At 41.2% G+C, this 24,953-nt stretch overlaps 1 protein-coding gene across 1 annotated transcript in view; it reads right to left on the bottom strand.

Moving 5' to 3' along the window:
• LOC127567749 (dystrophin-like) overlaps positions 1-24,143 on the bottom strand; it is a 358,665-nt gene extending 334,522 nt beyond the window's left edge. Inside the window, 2 exon segments of the mRNA XM_052010734.1 lie at positions 12,223-12,413; positions 24,014-24,143. Coding sequence (XP_051866694.1) covers positions 12,223-12,307 — 85 coding nt within the window. The 5' untranslated portion in view covers positions 12,308-12,413; positions 24,014-24,143.
• Between the last annotated feature and the right edge of the window lie 810 nt (positions 24,144-24,953).

Genomic DNA, 24,953 nt, shown 5'->3' with positions numbered 1-24,953 from the left:
CACATGGGAACTCTAATATATCCCACCACAGCACTTAAGCAGGCAGATACTATACTCAAAGTGAGACTCCCACACCACGATACCACTATACCAGGGAGAAATTGCATGATGGAAGAATTCATCTTCATCACAATTAAAGATTTTAACGATGTCCCTTAATGCCATACAATTCAGAGACTGTAATCCAATTTTGCCTTGTGTCTTGGGCAATGGAAAGAAAAATGGGGCTCTTATCCTCCCTCTCCCAATCCACTAATTATCACTCCAGATGAAGGGTCTCGACCTGCTAAATCAGCTTAAGGTGGGAACCCCAGTTCAATAGCTTCATGAGGCACTTTATCTTAAGGGGAGGGGAGTGAAGAAAACTGATAAAAGTTGAGCAAAATAAAATTGCAAAAGCTAGAAATCTGAAAGAAAAAGTAAACACTAGAAAAATCCAGCAAGTCAGGCAGCATCAGTGCAGACAGAAATAAAGTCAATGTTTCAGGTGAATTGGAAAAATGAGAAAACCAACATGTTTTCAGTTGCAGAGGGGGGAAACGAGTAGAGAGAACAAAAGGAACCTCTGTGCCGGGGTACAGAACAAGGTTGCCCAGGTGACATTACTTCCAGTGCCAGGACTTGAGAGAAAATAAGCAAAAGAACGCTAAGGCGCAGATCATGCCCATTGCTGGAAACGTGAAACAAAAGAGAATGCTGAAAATACCCAGCAGTTCAGGCCGCATCTTTTCAGAGATAAAGACACTTCTATTTACTCCAAAAGGTGACTTTGAATTTCCAGTTACTTCAACTCTCGCATTCTGACTTCTGTCTTTGGCCTCCACTTTCCATCCATGCTGAATGCAAGCTCGAGGAATAGCACCACATCTTCCATCCAGGCAACAAGGCAGCCCTCAGGACTCGATAATAAATTTAACCAGCTTCCCCAGCTCTAAGGTCATCCAATTGCAACATTAGCTCAGTTTTTCTCTCCTCCAGACTCTGTCAGATCTGCTGAGTGCTTCTGGCACTTTCACTTTTTGATACAAAATATGGGATTCTATTTGCATCCACCAGGGTGGATGGGCACCGTGGTCAGCATGGACTCTTTGGGCCGAAGGGCCTGTATGCGTGCTGTATTGCTCTATGACACCTTACATAATCAAAACCAATTTACATCATTGGCATGTTTTGTGTTGCAGAGGCACAAGAGAACAGATGGACAATTGGACACATACAGAAAGAAAGCAATTCTCCAATCAACATTGTAGTCATATAGCAAATTGCTAAAGCAGCCTCTAAACAATAGCTTGACCATTTTGAAATCAATGAATACCATTTAAGCTACTCCAAGTCCCCATGCCTGGAAGGCTCATGGTGACTGGATAAGACGTTCCCAATCTCGCAGAATGAATCCACTTCTATTGGCCAACAAATCACGCTGCAGGACCAACCAATTGATCTGCAGAGCAATAGGTGATCACAACACACTGACATTTGACTCGGCTTTTTAAGATTCTCCAGAGGATTTTTTGGGACAGATTGAGAGGTAATGCAAGGCCACTGCTATTCTGCCACTCAATAAGATCATGAATTACCTGATTATAACTGAACTCTACAGTTCCACCTAGCCCTGGTAACCTCTCAGGCCCGTGCTTAAAATGAACATCTAAATCTTCCTTAAAAATATTCTAATACTCTTTTCACTCCTGAAGCCACACCTTAAAAAAAACTTAGTGCCCTAACTATTACTGCTGTTGCCCCCACACCAATGGCTGCTCTTCAAAGTAATACACAATCTGTTAAGAAGATTGGAAGATGGAGAGAGAGGGGGTAACTACAACTGATCAAGGGCCAAAATCCTGGAAGGTCAACAGCTGCATGACCCATTTCCAGCTTTTTGGTTATTATAGAAGAACTTGTTTATTTTTAAAATGTTGAATGATCTTTTATTCAAGATGTTTAAATTTTTGCATTAAATTTACCTCTTAAAATTCTTCATAGCAAATCCTCAATGCACTCAAAGAGGACGTGAATATATTCAATGAATGACTCCCTGCAGGCAAAATGAATTCCACAGAAGGTGCCTGAAGGGATTAAAATGGTTTCATATGCAAGATTTTCACATTCCACAAGGAAGGAAAAATAGTACTAAGATGCATAGAGTTCCACTCGCTGTCAAAAGCAGCAACAAGTTCATTGCTTACTACAAGGCAGACCTGCCTACACACGTTACATACTACTGACAGCTCACTTACATTCCTTCGATGTCATATCATGAAACACAGTAGAGTTTGCTTTGAAGACAGTATTCACCTGTCACTGGAAAAAAAGACCAAGAATTTTTTGAAAGAATAATGACAAAGCCACTGCACTCTCCACAATGTACTATGTCCTCAGGAAAACTATCCCTCAGGGAATCAAGAGTACAGGTCAACATAAATTCTCCCCTATCTCCTTGTGCTCAATTAATCAAAACAAAAATAGATTTTGCCTAAATTTCAGTGGATGCTTGAACATCTTGTGCACTCTAGGGAAAATACAAGTAAATGTTGATAAGCAATTCTATTCTCACAGCTCATCCCATTGCAGCCCTATCCCTCATTCCAATGTTACTCTAAATTCCCAATAAACATTACTCCATCTCTTCCTTCTCAATGTATTGACAAGGATTTCAAAACTGAAATCCATCCCCACAACCTTTCATTCCTCTGATAATTCACAACTTACAAACTTGAAATTTGGCATCAATTTGATCAATAGTCTTCAACCTCACTGGCATCCTACATGCCATGTCTTGGCTGCTCACCTTTATTTTCTGTTAAAACTGAATGACTGCAAGTGCAACATTTCTTTGTCCTGTTCTTCACAGAAAAAGTTCATTTTTTCCCCCTTTACCAAGAAAGACCTTTAAAGAAGGGCATCCATCACTGTGCTGAATTGATTACCAAAAATGTGCTTCCTTGCAAAAAGGGGTATTTCCAAACATCTGAGAGAGATTTCACCAAGGACTCCTGTAAATTAGTATCAAATGAACTGCAAATTACTACAAAGCTTAGTACAGTTGAATATGTGGTCCTGAGCTTACATTTAGCTTTTGCTTTAATCCTGCATCTAACTCTGACCTTAAGCCTTCTACAATATTCCAATTAATTTCCTCAGGTTCCAACCCAGCACACCACAGCTTATAGAATTCAACAATTATTTCAACAGTTACAGATAATCAACTAATCCACATCAGGAAGGTCCTAAAGCCCTCTGCTTCTTTCAACAACAAAGATCAAACCAGTTCCCCTCCTCCAACACTCTCATCTGCCTGGCTGAACTTGTTCTTACCCTGAACAACTTCCCTTTTGACTCCTCTCACTTTCGACAGATCAAAAGGTGTAGCCTGGCTATGCCTGTCTTTTTGTTGGCTTTGTGAAACATGCTGTTCCAAACTTTCTCCAGTACCATTCCCCAACTCTTTCTCTGAAGCACTGACAATTGCATTGGTGCTACTTCCTGCACCCATAGGAACTCAATTTTATCACCTTCACCACGAACTTCCACTACTTTCAAATTCACGTGGACCACTTCTGACACTTCTCTCCCTTTTCTAGATCTGTCTCCATCTCAAAAGAAAAATTATCCACTAATATTTACTATAAATCCACTGACTCCCACTGCAACTTAGACTACACCTCTTCTCACCCTGTCTCCTGAAAGGATGTCATCACTTTTGCAGTCTCTGCTGCATCTGCTCTCAGGATGAGGCCTTCCATTCCAGGATGTCTGAAATGTCCTCCTTTTTCAGGAATCATGGCTTCCCTTCTGCTGTAGTTGATGGAGCCCACTCTCACATCTCCCATTTCTCATACTTCTGCTCTCACCCCACCTCCCTCCAGACAGAACAGAAATAGAGTTCCCCTCATCCTCTCCTTTCATCCTATGAACCTCCACATCCAGCATATCATCCTTCATCATTTTCGCCAGCTGCAATGAAAAACCTCCACCAGCCAAATCTTCTCCTCCTTACCCTTTTACACCTTCAACAGGGACCACCCCCTCCATGACTCCCTCGTCCACTCATCCCTCACCACCCACCCCTCCCTGGCACTTGGCACTTTCCCCCTGCAGTCACAGAAGGTATGACACTTGTCCTTGCACCTCCTCCCTCACCACCATCCAGGGACCTAAAGAGCCCTTCGAGGTGACGAAGAGATTCATGTGCACCTCCTCCAAACTTGTCTCCTGCATTCGGTGCTCCTGATGTGGCCTTCTCTACATCAGCGAGAACAAGCACAGATTCGGTCAGGTACAAGAGCGAGACAGGACACCTGGTTGAGTGATGCTACAACAACAACAACCTCTCACTCAACATCAGTAAAACTAAATAACTTCAGTTGACTTCAGGAAGGAGAAAGGTGGTGAACATGTGCCAGTCTACATTCGGGGATCAACGGTGGAGAGAGACAGCAGCTTTAAATTCATGGGCATTAACATATCAGATGAGCTGTTCTGGGCCCAGCACATAGACACAATCACTCAGAAGGTGTGCCCACAGCTTTACTTTCTTAGGAGGTTCGGCTTGTCACCAAACACTCCAGGTGAGAGGGGAAAGATAGGTGGGTGGGGTAGAGGGATGAAAGGGAATGATGCAAGAAGTGGAGAGGTGATAAGTGGAAGAAGCAAAGGGCTAGAGGAGGAAGAATCTGGTGGGAGCGGACAGTAGATCATGGAATAAAGGGAAGGAGGTGGGGAAATAGGAGGGAGCCCATGAGGGCAGGGAGAGGAAAGAGAAGGGGTGAGGGGGACACAGAAATGAGGGAAAACAAAAAAAAAGGGGGGGGAGGGGGAGGTTACCAGAAATTAGAGAAATCGATGTTGATGCCATCAGATTAGAGACTACCAAGGTGGAATATGAGGTGTTGTTCCTCCAACCTACAACCAGCCTCAACATTGCGGAAGAGGCAGCTGTGGATAGACACGTCAGTATGGGCACAGAGGGGGAGAAGTGAGAGAGGGCCTCACAGAACTCCCAAAGAGAGGAGGAAAACTTCTTCAGGGTAGGCATACCTCGAAGAGAAATTCACAGCCAACATTTTAGGCCCTACCTTTTTATCCTGGCTTCTGTCCTCTTCCTTTCCAGTCCTGATGAAGGGTCTCAACCTGAAACATCAACTATTTCCCTTCATAGATGCTGCCTGACCTGCTGAGTTCCTCCAGCATTTTGAGTATTGCTCAAGATTCCAGCATCTGCAGAATCTCATGTCTATCAGTCACCTGCCACTGTCTCCGAACTCCACCCCTGCTCCCCTCCCCTACCTGGCGCAACCTGCCCGTTACCTTTCACCCTTCCTCATTATACCGGCCATCTCATCACTCCACTCTCAGTCCTCCACAGCTTCGCCCCAAAACATCAATTCCTTTCCTCCCACAGATGCTTCTCAACCTGCTAAGTTCCTCCAGAAGATTATTTGTGAATCCAATTTCCACCATTTGTTTTCATCTCATCTTCTGAAATTTCAGACTTTCATTCCTCTTCTCCCAGTTACAATCCCTTCCAACACAACTTTAGCTAACACCTTTCACCTAGCACCACCCCAACATATCATTCACTCTCCTCACCTTGCTCCTCCAATCACGTTCCATTTCTCTGCATCTTGCACTCTCCCAGCAGACATTACCTGACCTGATTATTTCTATTCTTTTTCATTTCAAAGATCCAGCAATTGTAATGCTTTGCCTATCATAGTGCTGTTATTTTTTGTTCTCATTCATCTTTTATTTACATTCCATACTAGCAGATCATTTGGAATTAAAAAGCCTTCACCATCCCCTCTCAGCTGGCATCACCAGCACTTATGACGTTGTTTCTTGATCTTCATGCTATTAACAGGCATTCCTCATTTTTTCCCCATTGTTCTCCCTCCTCCTCCCCAGCTCTTTGTAATTTAAACTATGTTTGATTTCTAACTTTTCCCAGTTCTGATGGGAAGTCACTAGCAAGGTCCTAAGTTGAGAGCAACTTCAAAAAAAAAATTGCAGCTGAGTTGTGAACACAAAGTCGCAGAAAAGTAATATATATTTATATTTTCAGTAATTTGCAAACACAAGTATATTAATACCTGGGGAGGGGAAAAGCTTAATCAACATAAACAATAATTATACTTTTAAGAAACATTATGTTATTAAACTCACATCTAAGCACTTAACTTTCATAATTTTCTCCTTTCTCCCTCAAGACGTCTCTCTTGATGCACTGAAAATCATTGCATTAATCCATGGACATGATTTCTTTTGCAGGGACTGCTACAGAAACAAATATCTTAGGTTTGGGATTGGATAGGTGGACAACAAGCACAAGGAGAGTTCAAGAGGAAAGTTTCACCTAGAACAGTTTATTCAATGGCAATCACAGACAATCAACTTGTTATTTTTTTTTGTTTTCAACAGCATTGTACAATAAAAAGTTTGCAACCAAAACAGGTTAATCAAGTGTCATTTATCAGTTTCTACTTGCCTCTTAAACAGCAAAATGTTCTCCAATAGAAAGGTTACAAAGAAATAAAATATCTGAAGTGAGGCCATGGGTTGGCATTCTCCCAAAGCTTCACTCTTGCTCAGTTTTTTTTTAACTCTGAATTTTCTGCAACTCAGGGAACTCCATCATGGACTGGATAGTTATTAAAATGTAAAATTTAGCACTGAAATGTACTGAAATTTTATGAATAATTCTGGATTGATGCCAAAGAAGCAATGAAGAAAAATTTAAATGGCTTTTGCAACAAATGGCTAGGAAGCAAACAGCCCTTAACAGACAGTGAATAGATTGTTAAGATGAGCCGTAGCCTTTTTTTTAATCTGTAGTGTTTATTATCCATCGTTGATAAAATGGTCTTCAACAGATTAGCAGTCAAGTCTCAATGTTTGGTGCAAATATAAAGCAGATTCTCACAGCACTGCATTTGCACTTTTACTGCCATATCTTAAGTCACAAGTAGCGACTAAGAAAATGAAATTGGATAGCACTAACTTTCTGAAAGTGTGTCAATCAAGCCATGCAATCCTTTTGCTTTAAGTGAATCAATTTCAACCACATTTTTAGGCAGAATACATGTTAAATGTTATCTAAGAAGTTAATTTGAATATAAAGCCACATTCACACAATTTGTTTTCAGAAACTTTTTCCACACAGAGGGTGGTGGGTATTTGCTACCAACTACCAGAGGAAGTGGTAGAGGTGGGTACAATCACAATGTTTAAAAGACATTTGGACAGGTAAATTGATGGAAAAAAAATGGATATGAGCCAAACACAGGCAAATGCAACAAGCTCAGATGGACGTATATTGTTCCACAAGGACAAGCTGGGTCAAAGGGCCTGTTTCCATGCTGTATAACTCTATGACCCTCAATTTAAGAGCACACCATACTCCATTATCTCCCAACTTCCTTCACCTATAGTATTTCCAAAACCACCCTCATCCTCTCCCATGCTCCAGGCTAATGGCATTTGAAAGGTCTCTGGAAATAAACAGAATTCACTTCCAAAATCTTAATTTGCTAATGACACCGAAAATTCATTGGTGTATCAAAAACTTTGGGGCAGTTTACAGCTTATAACCCAGCACTCAAAATAACATGATAAAGCTCAAAGGAATAGCTATATAGAATGCAAAATAACTACTTAAGCAAAACTCTCCAATCTTTAATCTTCATGAACTATTTCAGTAGATACCGTAGAGTTTCAGGGGAAAGTTTAATACTATATTCTCATTAATTTACACACATTTCAACTTGCTATTCCAAGTTGTGGGCTCATCCATAAATGGACAACAGGATCAATATGATCCCCTTCTAAACCTTCCAGTCCACAAAATTTGAAAATTATGAATTAAATTTTAAATAAATTTTACTTCAAAAATACTTTATTCATAAAAATATATATACAGGAAATACAACACAATCAACATGCGTCTTGCTTTTTTTCATTGTGCCATACATCAATGCCACTTGTGTTTCCTCTTTAAACAAAACCCCCATGAAGTGCTGGAGAGGCTGGTGCACCAGACCAAGCCTGTGAATGGTGGCAAGAGCGTAGATTATGGTCCTTCCCCACAAGGACTTTGCAGTGGCTGCACCAAACTTCAGTGCATCCCTCAGCAAGTACTCCTGCACCATGTCAGTGAACAGCATTCACTTACAGACAACTTGTTACATTGGAATCAACAAGTTTCAGGCACAACAAAACAGTCTTCCACAAGCTGATGATCTTGCAGCAGCAGTTTACATTTGTCACAGTACGCATCCCTGGAAACAGCCAGGAGATCAGAGTTCCCTCTGTCATGCAGCTGCTTAGGACGAGCAAGCCGATTCCTGATCTTTTTGGTACATGCACAGTACACAAGTAACTGGATAATGGTCTCATCCACACCACAGCCATCTTTGACCACCTCCTCGGGTAGCTAGGATCCAGAGTGTCCTCCCACAGGACCTGAAGTACCTTTCATGCTGATTACTGCCAGATGGACATGTGGTCAAAAGTGTTTTTCTACAGAAACACTTCCACAAGGACAGGTTGTGCAGCAAGGTCCAACTGTATGGAACACAACGTGGCAATGAAGCTCACCCCATCCTTTGCAACACCAAGGAAAGGTACAAGCTAAGCACAGTGACACTGTGTACTTCAGCTCAAGGCTTGATGCAGCTACACAAAAGTGGCCATCACGATGAGGGCTACATTGAGTACATTTCTCCCCAATTTCTCTGGAAACTTGTACATCACAGCCCAATGGAAACACTCATTCTTGGATCTCCAGATGAAAGGGAAGATGGCTCAGGTGATTGACACAGCACAAGAGTAAGGTATGAGCCACACCTGCACCATATATTGTAACAGTGAGTGCACCTTGCATCTGATGACAGTGTTTCCCCACCATCAAGGAGCACCATTCTGACTTCCAACAATTTTTGTTTTCCCTAGGTTGTCTGCTCCAACCAATTCTTGCCACACACCCAAGTTCCTCAGAACCAGATTCCCAGCAGCTTCAGGCAGTCAGGTGGAATGGTGACATGAACAGAGGACCGGTCAGGCCAGTTGCCAAAGAACATGGTCTCACTCTTTGAGGTTTACTCTGACCCCAAAGCCAGATCAAATTTGTTGAAGATACTGAATAGTCATCGTCACCCCTCTTATGCTCACGTCCTTCCTAATGGATTTAGCAAAAGGTTTTGTACAATGCAAACAAGACAGAGGAGAATGGGCAACCTCGCCTTCTTACAGATTTTATAGGGAAGCTTTCCGTTTAAGCAGCTGGCAGATACAATTACCAACCAATACTGTTTAAGACAGGATTGGAATTCCAAGTTCTGTGTACTTGTCATGGGATTTTCAAAGAAAGTCCTCTCCTTAACAGCATCTTGTTTGACTATTGATGAAATAATGTAAAAATCTAACATATCCATTTATGATTTGAGTCTGGAGTACAACATGTACATGTGGCCGTAACTGATATATCCACAGACTGAAAATATTTAATCCAATAAAGCAAGCCAAAGTAAAGAATTATTAGAATTTCCAAAGGAATCGGCTGAAATTGTTTCACCACCAATCTTTAAAAAGCAGCAGGCATATTAAATTTGGACCTCAAGTTTGGAGTCCAAGTGCTTTTCCCATCACAGCAGTACAGTGCAAAAGATACAAATTACCAAGTTATAAAAATAAATAAATCATGCAAAATTAGGAATAACAAGATAGTGTTCATGGGTTTCATTGACCATTTAGAAATCTGATGGCAGAGGGGAAGAAGCTGTTTCTGAATCTTTGAGTGCAGGTCTTCATGTTCCTGTACCTCCTCCCTGATGGTCATAACAAGAGGACATATCCCAGATGGTGAGGGTCCTTGGTGATGGATGCTTCCTTCATGAGACACCGCCTCTTGAAGATGTTCTCGATGGTGGGGAGGTTGTGCCTGTGATTGAACAGGTTGAGCCTACAACGCTCTGCACCCTCTTGCAATACTGTGCATTGGAGTCTCCATACCTAGCTGCGATGCAACCAGTCAGAATGCTTTCTATTGTATATCTGTAGAAATTTGCAAGAATCTTTGGTGACATATCGAATCTCCTCAAACTCCTAACGAAGTACAGATGCTGGCATGACTTCTTAGTGATTGCATCAATGTGTTGGGCCCAGGATAGATCCTCCAAGATGTTGACACCCAGGAACTTGAAGCTGCTCGCCCTTTCCACTGCTGACCCCTTGATGAGGACTGGTCTGTGTTCTCCCGACTTCCCCTTCCTGAAGTCCACAATCAATTCCTTGGTCTTGCTGACACTGAGTGTGAGGCTTTTGTTGCGACACCACTCAACTAGCCGATCTCCTTGTCACTCCTGTACGCCTCCTCATCACCACCACCTGAGATCTTACCAACAATAGTGGCGTCATCTGGGAATTTATAGATGGCATTTGAGCTGTGCTTAACCACAAAGTGTAGGGAGAGCAGAGCAGGGGTCTAAGCACGCATCCTTGAGGTATGCCTTTGTTGACTGTCAGCAAGGAAATGTTATTACCAATCCACACTGACTGTGGTCTCTTGATAAGGAAGTCGAGGATCCAATTGCAAAGGGAGGTACAAAGGCCAAGGTTTTGAAGCTTTGTAAAATTGTTTGTTAACATTTCATCCAAAAGAAAATCTTACACAGCGCAGCACTCCCTCAATAATTCATTGGATTAAGTGCTCAACTCTATACAAGTCATCTTTAACGTAATCACCTAATAATTTAAGTGCAATTTTTCCAAGTTCCCTCTGTCTTCCCACCAGACGTAAATTTCAGCACAAATGCTGAGTTGACTCTGAAGACTCATTTAATAGATGCAGCATCAGTGTGTGATACAAATCCATAAAAACTGCAAAACCCCTTTTGTTAACAATTTTCTTGGTTCACAGATGAACGGACACTACCTGAATACACAGATAAATGCATGAAGTGGCAGGAGGTGAGGGAGAAGCAGAAATCAGAAAACCAGAGCAGAGATCGTTACCATTACATTGACAAAAATCACCTGAAAACGTCCGGAGTCAAGATTTGCTCACACAGGTACTGCTCCAGCTTTTTTTTAATTTAACTCAAACCACAAGACATTGAGAACATGTCTCAACATGTCACCACCAACCTTAACAGGTGTAAAGCCATGTTTGAACAACCGATAGCCCCAAATTTCCCTCCAACAATTCTGCAATAAATAACGTGCGAGATTTTGGGCAAAGCCACATCCAGTTGCAACATGCCATGATCGGACCCTGGTCTGTAGATGCATATTTATTGCAACAGGAAGATCAAGGATTCCCATTCCTAAGCTGCTATTTCTCAACACAAGCTAGAAAAGTACATGTAAATAAAAAGTGAGGTGAGAATCAGACGTTCATGACAACTGCCCCCTCCCTTTCCCACCCTGCACTCAAGTTCAATTTTCAGGTGGACATTTGAAGAAAGGAAATTAGAACCAGGGATCAGAGGGTTTCCAACAGCCAGCAAGGAAAATAAAGAATAACATTTTTAAAACCAGTTTCAGACAACTTGTTATTCAAATTTCACTGCAAATGGATTATTTAAATTCTGAAACAGCATGGCTCAACCCCATGTCATGGCTCAAGGAACATTAGCAACATTTAAAAGCCATCTAAATAAGTACATGGATAGGAGAGGTTTAGAGGGCTATGGGCCAAACGCAGGCAGATGGGACTAGTTCGCTGGGCAACACAGTCGGCATGGACCAGTTGGGCCGAAGGGCCTGTTTCCATGCTGTGTAACTATGACTCTGAGAATTTGATACAGGCTGTCAATACCAAAAAAGGTACTTTCAAAAAAATTAAAAATTTCAGCTAGTCTACTTCAGAATTTTAATGTTTGAAAAAAAAATGAAAGAGGCAGATCAACATCTAATCAAAATAAAAGATTCAAAACTACACAATATAATGCTCTTGCTCTTATAAAATATACAGAGGAAATGCAAGATTTATCAAATTGTTGAGACCACTATGACATACTAGGGTTGCCAAATGAAGAGCTCTGAATTAAGTGCTTTTAACTATAATGACATTAGTGGCTGAAGCTAACATGGTTTGCCATTCCAGAAAGTCAGATGTAAAAACTAATGTAACTGGTCTCAATCATTTCAAATCGTTACAGATGCCCCAGTTAGAGTGAAGGAAAGAACAGAGAGTTATTAGATGCTATAAATTTTACTCAGACATACCTGATCTCCATCTGATAATATCACCAAATTCATTCACAGGACTCATACAGTCAGCACTTCCTCCCCCAACTGCAACCTTGGCCATAATAAATGCTGACACAGCCCAAACCCACTGTTAGGTCAGAAAACTGTGTCAATCTTCAGATGGACCGTTCAAAACTTCTTCACATGTATTGCCTCTGGTTCAACACCTGAACGATAAAGAAAAATAATAAATGTTACACCATAAAAGATGTTAGTTTGGTAAGCTATGGAAATATATAAATAATATTTACAGAATTTACATAGTTATACACTTCATTCATTTGAAGTTATAATCCCTCAATCATACTGACTAGTCAACAAAACTTTTAAAAAATACATGCATTTAAAAAGCACTCACATCCACGTCACTGAGCACCTTAGAAGATAAGTTACTTTTTAAATAGTTGCCACTCTGACACAAACACAAATATAGCCATTTTTTGCACAGCAGACCATAAATGGTAAAGTTAGAAATTCACCATAAGTAACCAGTAGTGGTGTTGGGCTGCAGACAGAAGTTGCTCAAGACATTCTGGGAGGCACAGCGGCGCAGCTGGTGGGACCGCTGCTTCACGGCTCCAGCAACGCACACTTAGTTCTGACTTCCAGTGTTATATATAGTTTGCACATTCTCCCTGTGACTAGCCGGGTTTCCTCCGGGTACTCTGGTTTCCATAAGACCACAAGATATAGGAGCAGAAATTGACCCATCGAGCCTGCTCCCTCATTCAATCAGGGCTGACTTTCTGTTAAGCCCCATTCTCCTGCCTTCTGATGGAAATGTCCTTCAGCCCACCTGTCTGTGCTGCCTATTAGGCACTTATTTGCATTAATTCAATGCCAATCCTTTCCCAACATTCCATCAACTCCCACAGATTCTACCACTTGCATACACACTAGGACCAATTTACCTGTCAGCCTAAGCATCCCTTAACCCCCTTTACTAGTCAAGAACCTATCAACTGCGGCCTTAAATACACCCAATGACTTGGACTCCACCGCTCTGGGGCAACAAATTCCACATATTCACCATCCTATGGCTGAAGAAATACCTCATCTCAGTTTTAAAGGGGCACCCCGTTTATTCTGAGGCTGTGCCTTTGGATCCCAGACTCTCCCACTAATGGAAACATCCTCTCTATCCAAGCCTTTCAGTACTTCCTCCCGAAGATGCTCAGGCTAACAGGTAAATTGATCACTGTAAGTTGCCTCTAGTATGTAAGTGATGGAATCTATGGAAGTTGGTGGGTTGGCATTGAATTAGTATAAATGAGTGCTTAATGGGCAGCACTGACTAGGTGGGCTGAAGGACTTGTATGATTGTTGTATGATTCCAGCACTAAATCTATGACACTGCCATACTTTGAAAAGTTCAACTGATGGTTATGCATGCATCTGAAGAGATAACAGCAACTGTCAATATCTGATTCAAGAATGCTACAAAAGGACAGCAATCCTAAATCCCATTGATGGATGTTGCCACAACAGAAACTCTGCTTTTCTCTCATTCAGATTCAATGTGAAGCAGATGAGAGAATTAACATAACCTCTTTCAAAACAATGGCTGCAAAATCAACCAATAACTATTCTTTTCTTAATATGCTATTTTCATCAGTTTGGCAGTTTTCATTGATGGGTTGGCAGTGGAGAGTTAACAGCTTCAAATTCCTCTGCATTAACAATGTCCTAGACCGAGCACTTCGATGTAATCATGAAGGCACAGAATATTTGGCACATCACCAAATACTCGAACAAACTTCAACAAACTTCAAAGTATCCCTGACGAGTTGCATCATGGCCTGGTAAGGTATGGCAATTCCAAAAGCATCTACATGAGGTGCTGTCTCAAGAAGGTGGCATCTATTTTCAAGGATCCCCACCATTCAGATCATGCCCTCTTCTCGCTGCTACCACCAGGCAGGAGATATAGAAGCCTGAAGTCCCACACCATCAGGTTCTTGAACTGACCTGCACAACACTCATCCAACCTCAGCAACGGAACACTACAGACTATTTCATGCACCAGCATAGACTTGTTTCTAATTGTGTCTTGTTTTGCACAGTCTTCTTTACTGTCTTGTATAATTTATGTTTTATGTTATGTTATGTTGTGATGCTGCTGCAAGTTTTTCATTGTACCTGAACCTCACCGTACTTGTGCATATGACAATAGACTTAGACTCAGCTATGGACTGAGTTACAAATAATCTACAACACAAATGCTGATGCTTACGGTTCAGATGAAGCTTTCCCCAACCATTACTTATACCCAACCTACCCCTCTATATCATAATCCACCTCCTCCATCATGATTACATCAAGTCTCTACCAGAGTTATGAGTCATTATAAATTCTCCCCAAATTCTCACCACTCTGGGTAAAGTAATACCTTAATTTTTATTTAATATGTTAATTGATAACTTATTCTACTCCCCCTCCCTAACCTTCATTTTGGACAACCATACATCGAAAAAAATGAAAGTTTGTCAACCTCCACCCTTTCAGATCCCTTTGTAAGTCTTAAAAATTGCATTGACCTCAAGCTGATCACTCTTCCCAACTGAAGATTACTCAAGCTTTGCAAATGGTTGTATCCCCTCAATTCCAGCAGAATTGCAGCAAATTGCTCATTCTTTTGACAATGCTTCAACCAGCCGTGGTACAGAAACCCAAAAAAAATGCATGATACAACACATAGTCTAACCCAGTTTTGTACTCTATTCTTCTAGAAATAAACCATGAACAATAAATAGTGCAAAACTGAAAACATCAAAACTTGCATTTCAACTTTTATCATTTAAGTATCTGTCATAGCAAATTTCTGCTCCTCAATTTTCTGAAGATAAACAACTCAGTTCCTTATTCTTTGCAACAAAACCAAAGACTTTCAAGATATCAAGCAATTCAACTGCCTGTTCTTCAAGCTCGATTTTGTTTTCTGTATTTGGGTATTATTTTCCACATTATGAGTCACATCCTCCTAGCTGCCTTCTGTCCAAGTTTTGAATTCATACCTCTGCTTTCAAATCGACAATCTACGTCAATGCCAAGCGACAGTAGTCCCTAGACAATCATTACATCCCATTTTTTGGTGGTTGATGAAGCTTCCCTTCATTCATATCATATGTTTTTGCATGGCAATTGCTTTTTTATCCATTGTTATCCAGCGCCCAACTCTAATCACTGCCTTAAATAGTAATGAGCTGATTTAATCAGTGGCAGAAATCAAGATATTTAATGACCACTCTCTCCAACCCTGGTCAGGGCAATGATCCACCAACCATCCTGTTTCTTATCATTAGAGTCCTGTGTGGAAACCAGACAAATTGCAAAATGTCCAGCAGAGAAAACTCAGCCCTTCAGAATATTAGGGTTTTCACAATACATTCAATCTAATTCCCCTTACCCATTAACCTCTCTTTTTATAGCGATTCTCTAATTCCATTTGACACTGTCTGGGCTCTGCAGTACAACAGACACTTCACTGGTGTGCCCAATATGTAAGTACATTAGAATGGCTACCTCTGAAGGTGGTAGGTTGTTATCATTCTTGTATGATCAGAGTCATCTTCAACAAGAGAGAAACAGTTGGGAAACTACAAAGTCAGCCATTAAGCTATCAGTCACTATTGTCAAAGTCTCACTATGCAGACACAATGCAACCGAACAAGATCCTCTGCTTTGGATTAATGCCAGTAGTGTTCTTACATGAAACATTCCCATCTTCACACATGCAGTGAGCAAGGATCATTGATTATTTCAACCCATATTCCTGGCCAACAATCCCAAGGATAGTGAGAAAGTGCTGCACTGGCAGAGATTGCTGTGTTTTGGATGGGATATTAAACCAAGGACCTGTCTCAAGCAAAAAATAAAAGATCCCATGGCACCATTCAAAGATGAACAGGAGAGTTTCTCCTGACATTCTGACCAATACTTAGCAACATCATATGCAATCTTGCTGTTGTACACAAGTTGTTTCCCACACCTCTTACATTACAAGATTAATTATGCTTGCAAAGCATGCCAATGGCTATGAAGGTCATCGGGATGAAGTCAAATTTGAAAATAGTAAGACTGTTTTCCCCTCTAGGTGGAGGTAGACTTCTGGCAGTATCATTCCAACCACTGCATACTGTGGCTTGAAACACTGAGCAAGTTTTATTTCTCCCTACAATAGAGTAATAAGATTTCACGTACAATAATAGGTTAGATCCAGCAGAAAATTATATACGAGTGCTGAAAGCATATCTGGATTTGTGAAATACTTGTGTTGTCAATTTACAATCAGTGGTCATATGGTTACATTAGAAGAATCATGAACAAGTGGGACTTCAGAAATTTTTCTGAAGTTTAGTCACCTTAAAGCAATTTCTTCTTGTGCAATTTTTCTTCAATATGTCTAACAACACCTTTTTTTTATTGGTACAATGATGAGGTCAAGTCCTGGTGGTGGGTCAGCATCTTCAAAATGAGTCCTTAGCCTGCCTTGAAGTCATCTCTTCACACAAACCAACCCTTGAAACTCTGCTCACTCAAATCTACCCATCCACCACCACACCACCCCCAACACACACCACAATATGGCATATGAATAGTTTGTCTGGTTTGAAATTTGAGCCTAAAGATTTGGAATCAATCCTAAATCAGAACACCAACATCTCTTACAGTTAAGGAACTGCAAGATGTTCAAGTTAACAGAGATTTAGCACTCAAGGGTTGATGGCTGCAAGATCACACCCAAAGCTGATGGCAACAAGGACCCTCACTCAAGGCTGCTGTTCAAACTAAGACCACACCATAGCTTTCAAAAGTCAAACACGACTCCTCACAAGACAATTCAAACTTGAGGTCAACATCATGCTCTAAAATATACTCAGCAATGTAAACATTGAAGAAAACCAAAACATAGTGTATAGGATCACTATGGCAGAGGTATTATTTCCCCAAGTACAGCAATAGAGTAAAGAAACTCAACATTGCCTTTCAAAGGTCACTGAATCACTAATAATTCTTCAACCAAGGAGAAAGCTGTGCACCAAGGTCTGAAGTCTGTGTTTGCGTAATAGGAGAAAAATAGTTCAATGGAAGATTGTTTCACAGCTCAACCAGTAACCATGACATGGAACCATCAAAGAAGCATAACTACCACGAGAGCCCAAATACTGCCACTTAAGAGTTCAAATCAGAATAAAATAACGCACAAAAAATGAGAAATAAATGCCACCACTGCAAGGAGACCTTATTACAAGGGGAAAACTTAACAACCAATGTGTGTTCTATTTTCTTTATGATCAATTCTCTGAGGAAGTCAGACAACTTTGGTAGTCCACAAGACTGCACTGGCAAAATGTACATTTTTCCCCCACTATTATATCCTTTCATGTGACACTTTTCCATGCATATCCCATTTCACCATGGTGCTTTCAACACTTCATTTCTTGTATTTGTTGTAATGGTACAACAGGCATTGAGGCAAGAGAATTAAGTTAATAAAATAATAAAGGCATAAAATAAAGCTTGGCTTTAATTACTAAATACTTCCTAATCTTAAGATTACACTCTAAGACTTTGGCACCTTCCTTGCCAAGAAAGAAACAAAATCCAAGCTAGATCTATCACTGGTTATGACCATGCAATAATTGTTCCTAGAAATGCATTGATCTTGAGCAAACACAGAACTAAACATACTGCGTTGCTCCTCTTCAAGTAGCTGTGAACTATCCTCTTCCATCGGGTAGAAGATACAGGAGCCTGAGGGCACATACCACCAGACTTAAGGACAGCTTCTACTCCACTGTGATAAGACTATTGAACGGTTCCCTTATACGATGAGATGGACTATGACCTCATGATCTATCTTGTTGTGACCTTGCACCTTATTGCACTGCACTTTCTCTGTAGCTGTGACACTTTACTCTCTACTGTTATTGTTTTTACCTGTACTACATCAATGCACTCTGTACTAACTCAATGTAACTGCACTGTGTAATGAATTGACCTGTATGATCGGTTTGTAAGACAAGCTTTCCACTGTACCTCGGTACAAGTGACAATAATAAACCAATACCAAATCCAGCTGCCATAATAGTCAAGATCCCCATTAAGCCTCATTCATTAAATACAAGATTCCTGCAAATAGAGAAAAGTGCAAGCCCTTCTATAATGTTAAATCCACTAATGATTTATTGGGCTGCTTGCACTTATTTTATAGTTCACTTCTTAGCTTATCCTGATCTGTTGCCCCACCCCATCAGTTTTCTACTGTCCATTAGATCCTCAGCTAGCCACTGTCCTCCACGTTACGAAACCCTTGTTCTTGAAACTTCACAACTATTTGCTGTTCCTCCTCCACGTGCATCATTGAGGCTAAAGTTTAAACACACAAATTTCAACCCTGGCTCTTTAAAGTTCCAGATCTGGGGACCAAGGCTGCTCCCCAGTTGGTTAGTGTCGATGACTGACAGCACCAATTGAGAGGCAACCAGTGCCCCCCTCCCCCGACAAATTAAAGAGCCAAGACTGGAGAGGAAGTGAAGATCAGGTGGAAATTAGTTATGAGTTTATTAACCATCAACAGGTGACCTCAGCCAGAAACAAAACAATGACAGCATTCACCACAACTTGCTTCAAACATTGCTGTCAAAGTTAGACCATCACTTACATCACACCAGAAAGGAAAATCAGTGCAAAAACAAATTACTTCACAGCACCAGGGACCTGGGTTCAGACCTGACCTTCAGTGTTACATGGAGTTTGCACATTCTCCATGACCGTGGGTTTCGACTGCGGGCTATGCTTTCCTCCTACATCCCAGGGATGCGCTGGTAACTAGCTGCTGTAAATTACCCCTCAGTGGCAACAAGCAAAAAAAAAATCAAAGGAAAGTTGATGGACAAGCAAGATAACAAGTTGCAAGGGTACAGAGAAGTAAGAGATAGGAATGGGACTGATGTGAATGCTCTGTTGGAAGGTGGCATGGACCTGATGGACCAAATGGGTTTCTCTGGGTATTGTACTAAGATATTCACCAGAGGATTACACTGTCAATGTGGTGAGCTTAGGCATCGATACTGCATCACTGATCTCCTCAGCTGAATTAAATAAACACAAGGTGAAATGGTCATACCATGATATGCAATCATTTCCAAAGGGCTACTTTTAACTTTTCAGCTGGTCATTTACAGTGGGACAAATTTTCATGCAAGCTCTTGGGGGTGCCTCATTTCAATGAACGCTATCAGATTAACCAGTGAAGTGTCGACATGCTTTCTGATCATGGATAACTATTACAGCAAAATTATTACATTTATCTACCATCAGAAATTGCCCAACTCCTACATCTACTACATTATTCCATGAACACCATAATCTTAACCAATGGGTCCTCAACCGGACCAATCTCAGTACGCACTGGTGTCAACCATGATTACATCATTGCCCCAACACTTTTCTCACCACAATTCTGCATCTCAACAATAAGCAGCTGCTAGAACACAGCTACAGGACAAATCGTTCAAACTACACCACCTCCACTCCAGAGGCACGCTCAAGCCAAACCAACCTGCACTGCAGAGATGGCCCTTGCACATACGTACATCTGGAGATCAAGCTCCAAATCATTAATATCAGAGAGTTTGCCTCACTTTTAACATCCACAAAAGATCCTCTACCAACCTGCCCCCAATACACAACAGCAGCCCCTGATAATGAAGGCCCTCAAGGAAAAAATGGAAAATGACTACCAACAGCAGCATTTGGTCAACTCCACTGGCCCATCACTAGCTTCTCAAAGCAGGTACTCTGTATGGAGTTCTGTCACAGCAAAAGATTACCAGGTGGATGGTGAAATGATTCAAAAATACACGAGGGCAATTATCAAAAATTACCAAGCAACTGTTCCTTCTAATTCTTTACATTATTCCACAAGTTTAAACAATTTTTTCTTTAAAGTTGCAGGACAATGCTAACTGAAACATTTCACCAACTGTGTAAAATAATCACCAAATCAACAATTAACAACATTCAAAACAAATATGGACATTGTCAAAACTTTGGTAACATTACAAATCAGCAAATTATCCCTGCCCACACACATTCCCACCAACACACCATGTTTCCAAATTAACTTCATTTTTTTGGTTCATGGAAATGCATACCTTCTTAGATGCAACATAAGCAGAGTAATGATCAAATTGTTTTTTTTTGCAAACGCTACTTTTGTGTTTCAGCGACCAAACCCTTATTCCAAAGAGTAAATGAAACTCCAAGATCAGCAATCATAATGCTTTGATCTCTAAGTTCTGGCTGTGTACCCAGACTTCAAGCCAGCAGTACTTCCTCAGGACAGACTGTGTGGAACATTAAAATTCTGCACTGCCTTTATGCTATCGAAGGGCTAGGAATCAACTTTATTAACAGACCAGCGAACAGTGGCAAGTTTTGCACACTTCCATACTTGAGCCAGTTCAGCACATCCCTTCTAACTGCAGAACCACACTAAATATCTATCATAACTAGACATGAAAAAGAATGCCAAATGTCACTATAATGGAGTTAAAATTGAAGACCTGACATTTCACTTTACAAACTGAACGTGTACATATTTTCACTGACCCATTTATTCAATTCAGGGCAAAACTAAACATCAGATGAATAAATGAAAATTTCTTATTCTGGAGATGACCGGCTGTTGGAAGCCCCAGAACCTGACCAAGTGACTGTGCTTTACCCAATTAGTAGCTGCGAACCTCAACAACATATTACAAAGACCAAATCCTTTACTCACTCGACACACCCACACACTCGTCTCCAACAGAAACCACGGAACATCAGGAAACCAGTTTCTTCTCTCCTTCGTCCACTGGCAGAGGTCCAAAAGGGCAGATCAAATGCAAAATGCTGACATTTTCTAACGTAAAACTACATGCATCTTGGATCAATCCAAGAATATTACAAATTTATGAGCTTCAGTTTCATTGTACACACTGACCAGCATCCAGAAAATCCTTACATACACTCACATCGAATGACCTTGAGTCCAGCACAAGCAGTTTCAATCCACCGTTATCTTTGAGACAGCACACATAGAACTTGATAATTCAACACGAGTTCTGTGTACGGAATAAATTTGATCTGAAGTACTTAATTTCTGCCACTAGGTAGCACCTTGAGCACAACAATAACGAACACTGAAGTGATTCATTTTTTTCTATCAACACCACACCCAACCCAGAACGCTCCAGCCTGACATAACACAGAACTGTTTAACTTCACAAACCAGACATTAAGGGGTCTTGAACTTGTTACAAAGACTATGCAGTGCTTTGTAACTATCAGGAGATGGCAATGATGCCAGGTATAATTTTCACCAAACTTTACTTCCCCCACCCACCATCACAGGACAACATTCCAATATCCCCATACAACAGGGCTTGCAGCAAACTGATGAACATCACTGCTCTCTTGTATTCCCTGCTACTGCATGGATAGGCTGACTACATGTGCTTTAAACTACAAGCTTTATTACTTGGCGTATTTGTGTTACTTGCCTACTTTATGACCCATACTGGAGGTTTTCCTCCAGTTACTTACGGCATCTTTGTTAAATACAGCTCAATTTAATTTTCTCAAACAATTTTAATTTAATTTGTTTCCTATCAATATTGTTTTAGTAAAATGAGTGGTCCACTCCCAAGACTGCACCAAAACATTTAAATCTGTGCTTTAAACATCATTAAAATAAACATTTTCTTTCATCAGAATGTGCAAGGGCACATCATAATAATACACAGTAATGAGGAACAACTCAAAGTTGCTTAAGGTTATCTGATAATAGAATTAAGATCTTTAAGGTGTTATTTTGTAATTATCTAAAATGATTAGATAAATTTGTCAAATTCAACACTAAATCTTTGGCTATAGTGCTTTAATCATCATTAAAACAGCACTATACTGGTAGAATAATTAAAAGTGTGCAACCAGTCACTAAACTATAAACATACATAATTCTGAAATTGATCTAGTTCTCCCAAGTCTGCGTGGGTTTCCTCTAGGTACTCCGGTTTCCTCCCACATTCCAAAGATGTACGGGTAGGTTAATTTGGGTTTAAAATGGGTGGCATGGACTCGTTGGGCCAGAAGAGCCTGTTACCATGCTGTAAATAATTTTTTTTTAATTTTTTTAAAAAATTGATCAAGGGTTGTGGACACTGTACAGACTATTAGAATGCAAACCCATACAAAATGACTCATTTATATTAAAAATGAAAATCAAATGAAAAGTTTTCACTTCATGTGAAACTATTTGACACAACATTTTGAACACCTTTCATCTAAAGATAAAAGCTTCAACTGCATACACGTCATATCATAAGCTCAACATGATTTTGTCCTAAATGTGGCCTGGAGTTGTGAAGTGTGTTCTTCAAAACTTCAGTGCAATGAAAAGCAAAACATGCTGACTGCAATTTCTTATAATTTTCAGAAACAAAAACAAATGATTTTATTTTTAAAATCCCTGTCTTGTGAAAAGTTATCATTACTGAGTTGCCAGAAATTAATTCACAAAGGACAAAGTCTTGAATAGGTTGCATTTAATATAAACTTGCAATTATATAAAATGTAAACATGAAAAACAGCCCAAGGCACCTAACAAATAAAAATAACTGGATATTACGTGCAAGTTGGGGATTGTGGCTCAAAGACAGTGAAATGAGTTTCAAGAAGCTAATCACATAATGTAGTTTACAAGAGGACAGTCAAAGGTGGAGCAAGGAGGAGCAGGGAACAGAGATTCAGCAGGGGAAAGCACAATCATGGGCGCATGCAGTGAATCATGACCAGGAGGCTGGCTATAAACTCTGCCACAGATAAAACAAGGGAGGGTCAAGCACAACAAGCTCAATCTGAAACTCTCACAGTACACACAGCTGGATTTTTGGGTTGGGGGAAATGCACCCCTTTCACTTTAAACTCTTTTTTAAAAAGAGTTACTCTCATCCCAATTCGCAGTTCAAAGGATATACTGAGTTTTTCCCCAGGTTAGATTATAGCTCCTTTACATCCATTTCTGCTCACGTCAATAACCTCAATCGGTGGTAATTACAGGGACAAGGGTGACCTCAGCCGTGTTACCTCCTGCGTTATACAACTCAGATCAGGTACGAAAGATAAACCAGCACACGATCGTGGAACAGCAAGGAAACCGACCACTCAGGATCAGCAGCCAACCCCTGATGGCTGTTTCACAGTCCCGAGGAAAGTTGAGACAGAATAATCTTGACACTTCGAAAAGTCTCAGCGTTTTCACCTGCAATTTTAACAAGTCCTCTACTCTCTACTGACAAAATGCAGAAAATAGCGAGATTCAGTGGCAAGTTAACAAAGACACCAATTTAGTTGGCCGCCTCCTGAGAAAAAACTTGCACTTAAACTAGAAAGCAGCCTTTTCCCTTTCTACTTCAGGTCTCAAGCCCAGAAGAATCTATTTTCCATTTATATCAACGCTGCGGTTAAAGGGGGGAAGGAGCTGTGGGGTGAAAGGAGATGGCGAGAGGCCGGGCAACGACCAAAACCTCGGGTTAATCCCGGTGCCTGGTGACTGACTGACCGACGGAGGGAGCACAGAAGGGGCGGCCTCGGAAGCTGCGCGGCTGCGGCCGTTGGAGCGTATGCCGGACTGGGTACAACTCCTTCCCCCCGCCTCTCCCCAACCCCAACCCCAACCGCCCGGCGCCGGTTCCCCGGCAACCGCCCGCACACGTACCTGCCGCTGCACCGCACGGCGTTGGGACAAAGTAACGCGCGGTCTGTGCGCCGGCCGCGGCCCCGCCCCCTCCCCTCCGGCCGCAGGGCCAATCCGCAAACCCCCGCGTCCTTCCGGTGGCCGCGGTTGCCAACATGGCGTCGGACGTCACGTGACCTCGCCCCCTGTCAATCACAGCGCTCACCGGCTGCTGGGGTCAGTCAGCCCCTCACCTCCCAGGTTCGGGTTCGTTCCGCCAGCAAAGAGTAACCAGGAATGTCCTCCAATCCAACAGCCTCCCGGCAAGATGGAGATACAAACTCCTGTAATTTCCAGAGTCACCCAGAAACCCAACCTGGGGGGGGATCCTGCACCCAAGCATCACCCATCAAACCCATCCAGAGGTGATGGATCAGCAAACTAAAATATTGGCTCTGCTTCCATCCACAGATGATGCCTGACCTGCAAAATATTTAGTATATTCTGTTTTTAAGTTTCATAATGTAAATCTTTCATCCCCAAATATCAATCTAAATTAGCCCTATTCAATGCCCTACTGGAATGCACACATGAAAACCTGCAGCTGCAGAGACAAAGAAAATGCTGAAAATCTGAAACAAAAGCAAAAAAAAGCAGGAATTGTGCAAGTCCAAAAAATGTAAGACAGATCAGATTGAGATTCCAGATCTGACTGTGGTAACTAAATCACCAATTCCATCAAGTGTCTGCAGATTCTGACAAGCAGTAAACACGTCTTTTCTCTTTATTGACGCTGTCCCAACATGCTAAATATTTTCATTGATTTTTGTTTCATAGCAACAACTTGCAGTCACATGAAATCCCCCGAAAACAAGGAAAAATTGCTTAGGGTCTTCTGCACCATTTCCATGGTGGCTCAGACACAGTATAGAGACTGGAGTAAGCATGAACCTACAAGCTTATAACTTGGTTGGCCTACTAC

The sequence above is a fragment of the Pristis pectinata genome, chromosome 3, assembly GCF_009764475.1.
Source record: "Pristis pectinata isolate sPriPec2 chromosome 3, sPriPec2.1.pri, whole genome shotgun sequence".
In the NCBI taxonomy this organism is placed as follows: Eukaryota; Metazoa; Chordata; class Chondrichthyes; order Rhinopristiformes; family Pristidae; genus Pristis; species Pristis pectinata.
The sequence above is the reverse complement of the archived record's forward strand: the minus strand, read 5'-3'. Positions and strand labels throughout refer to the sequence as shown.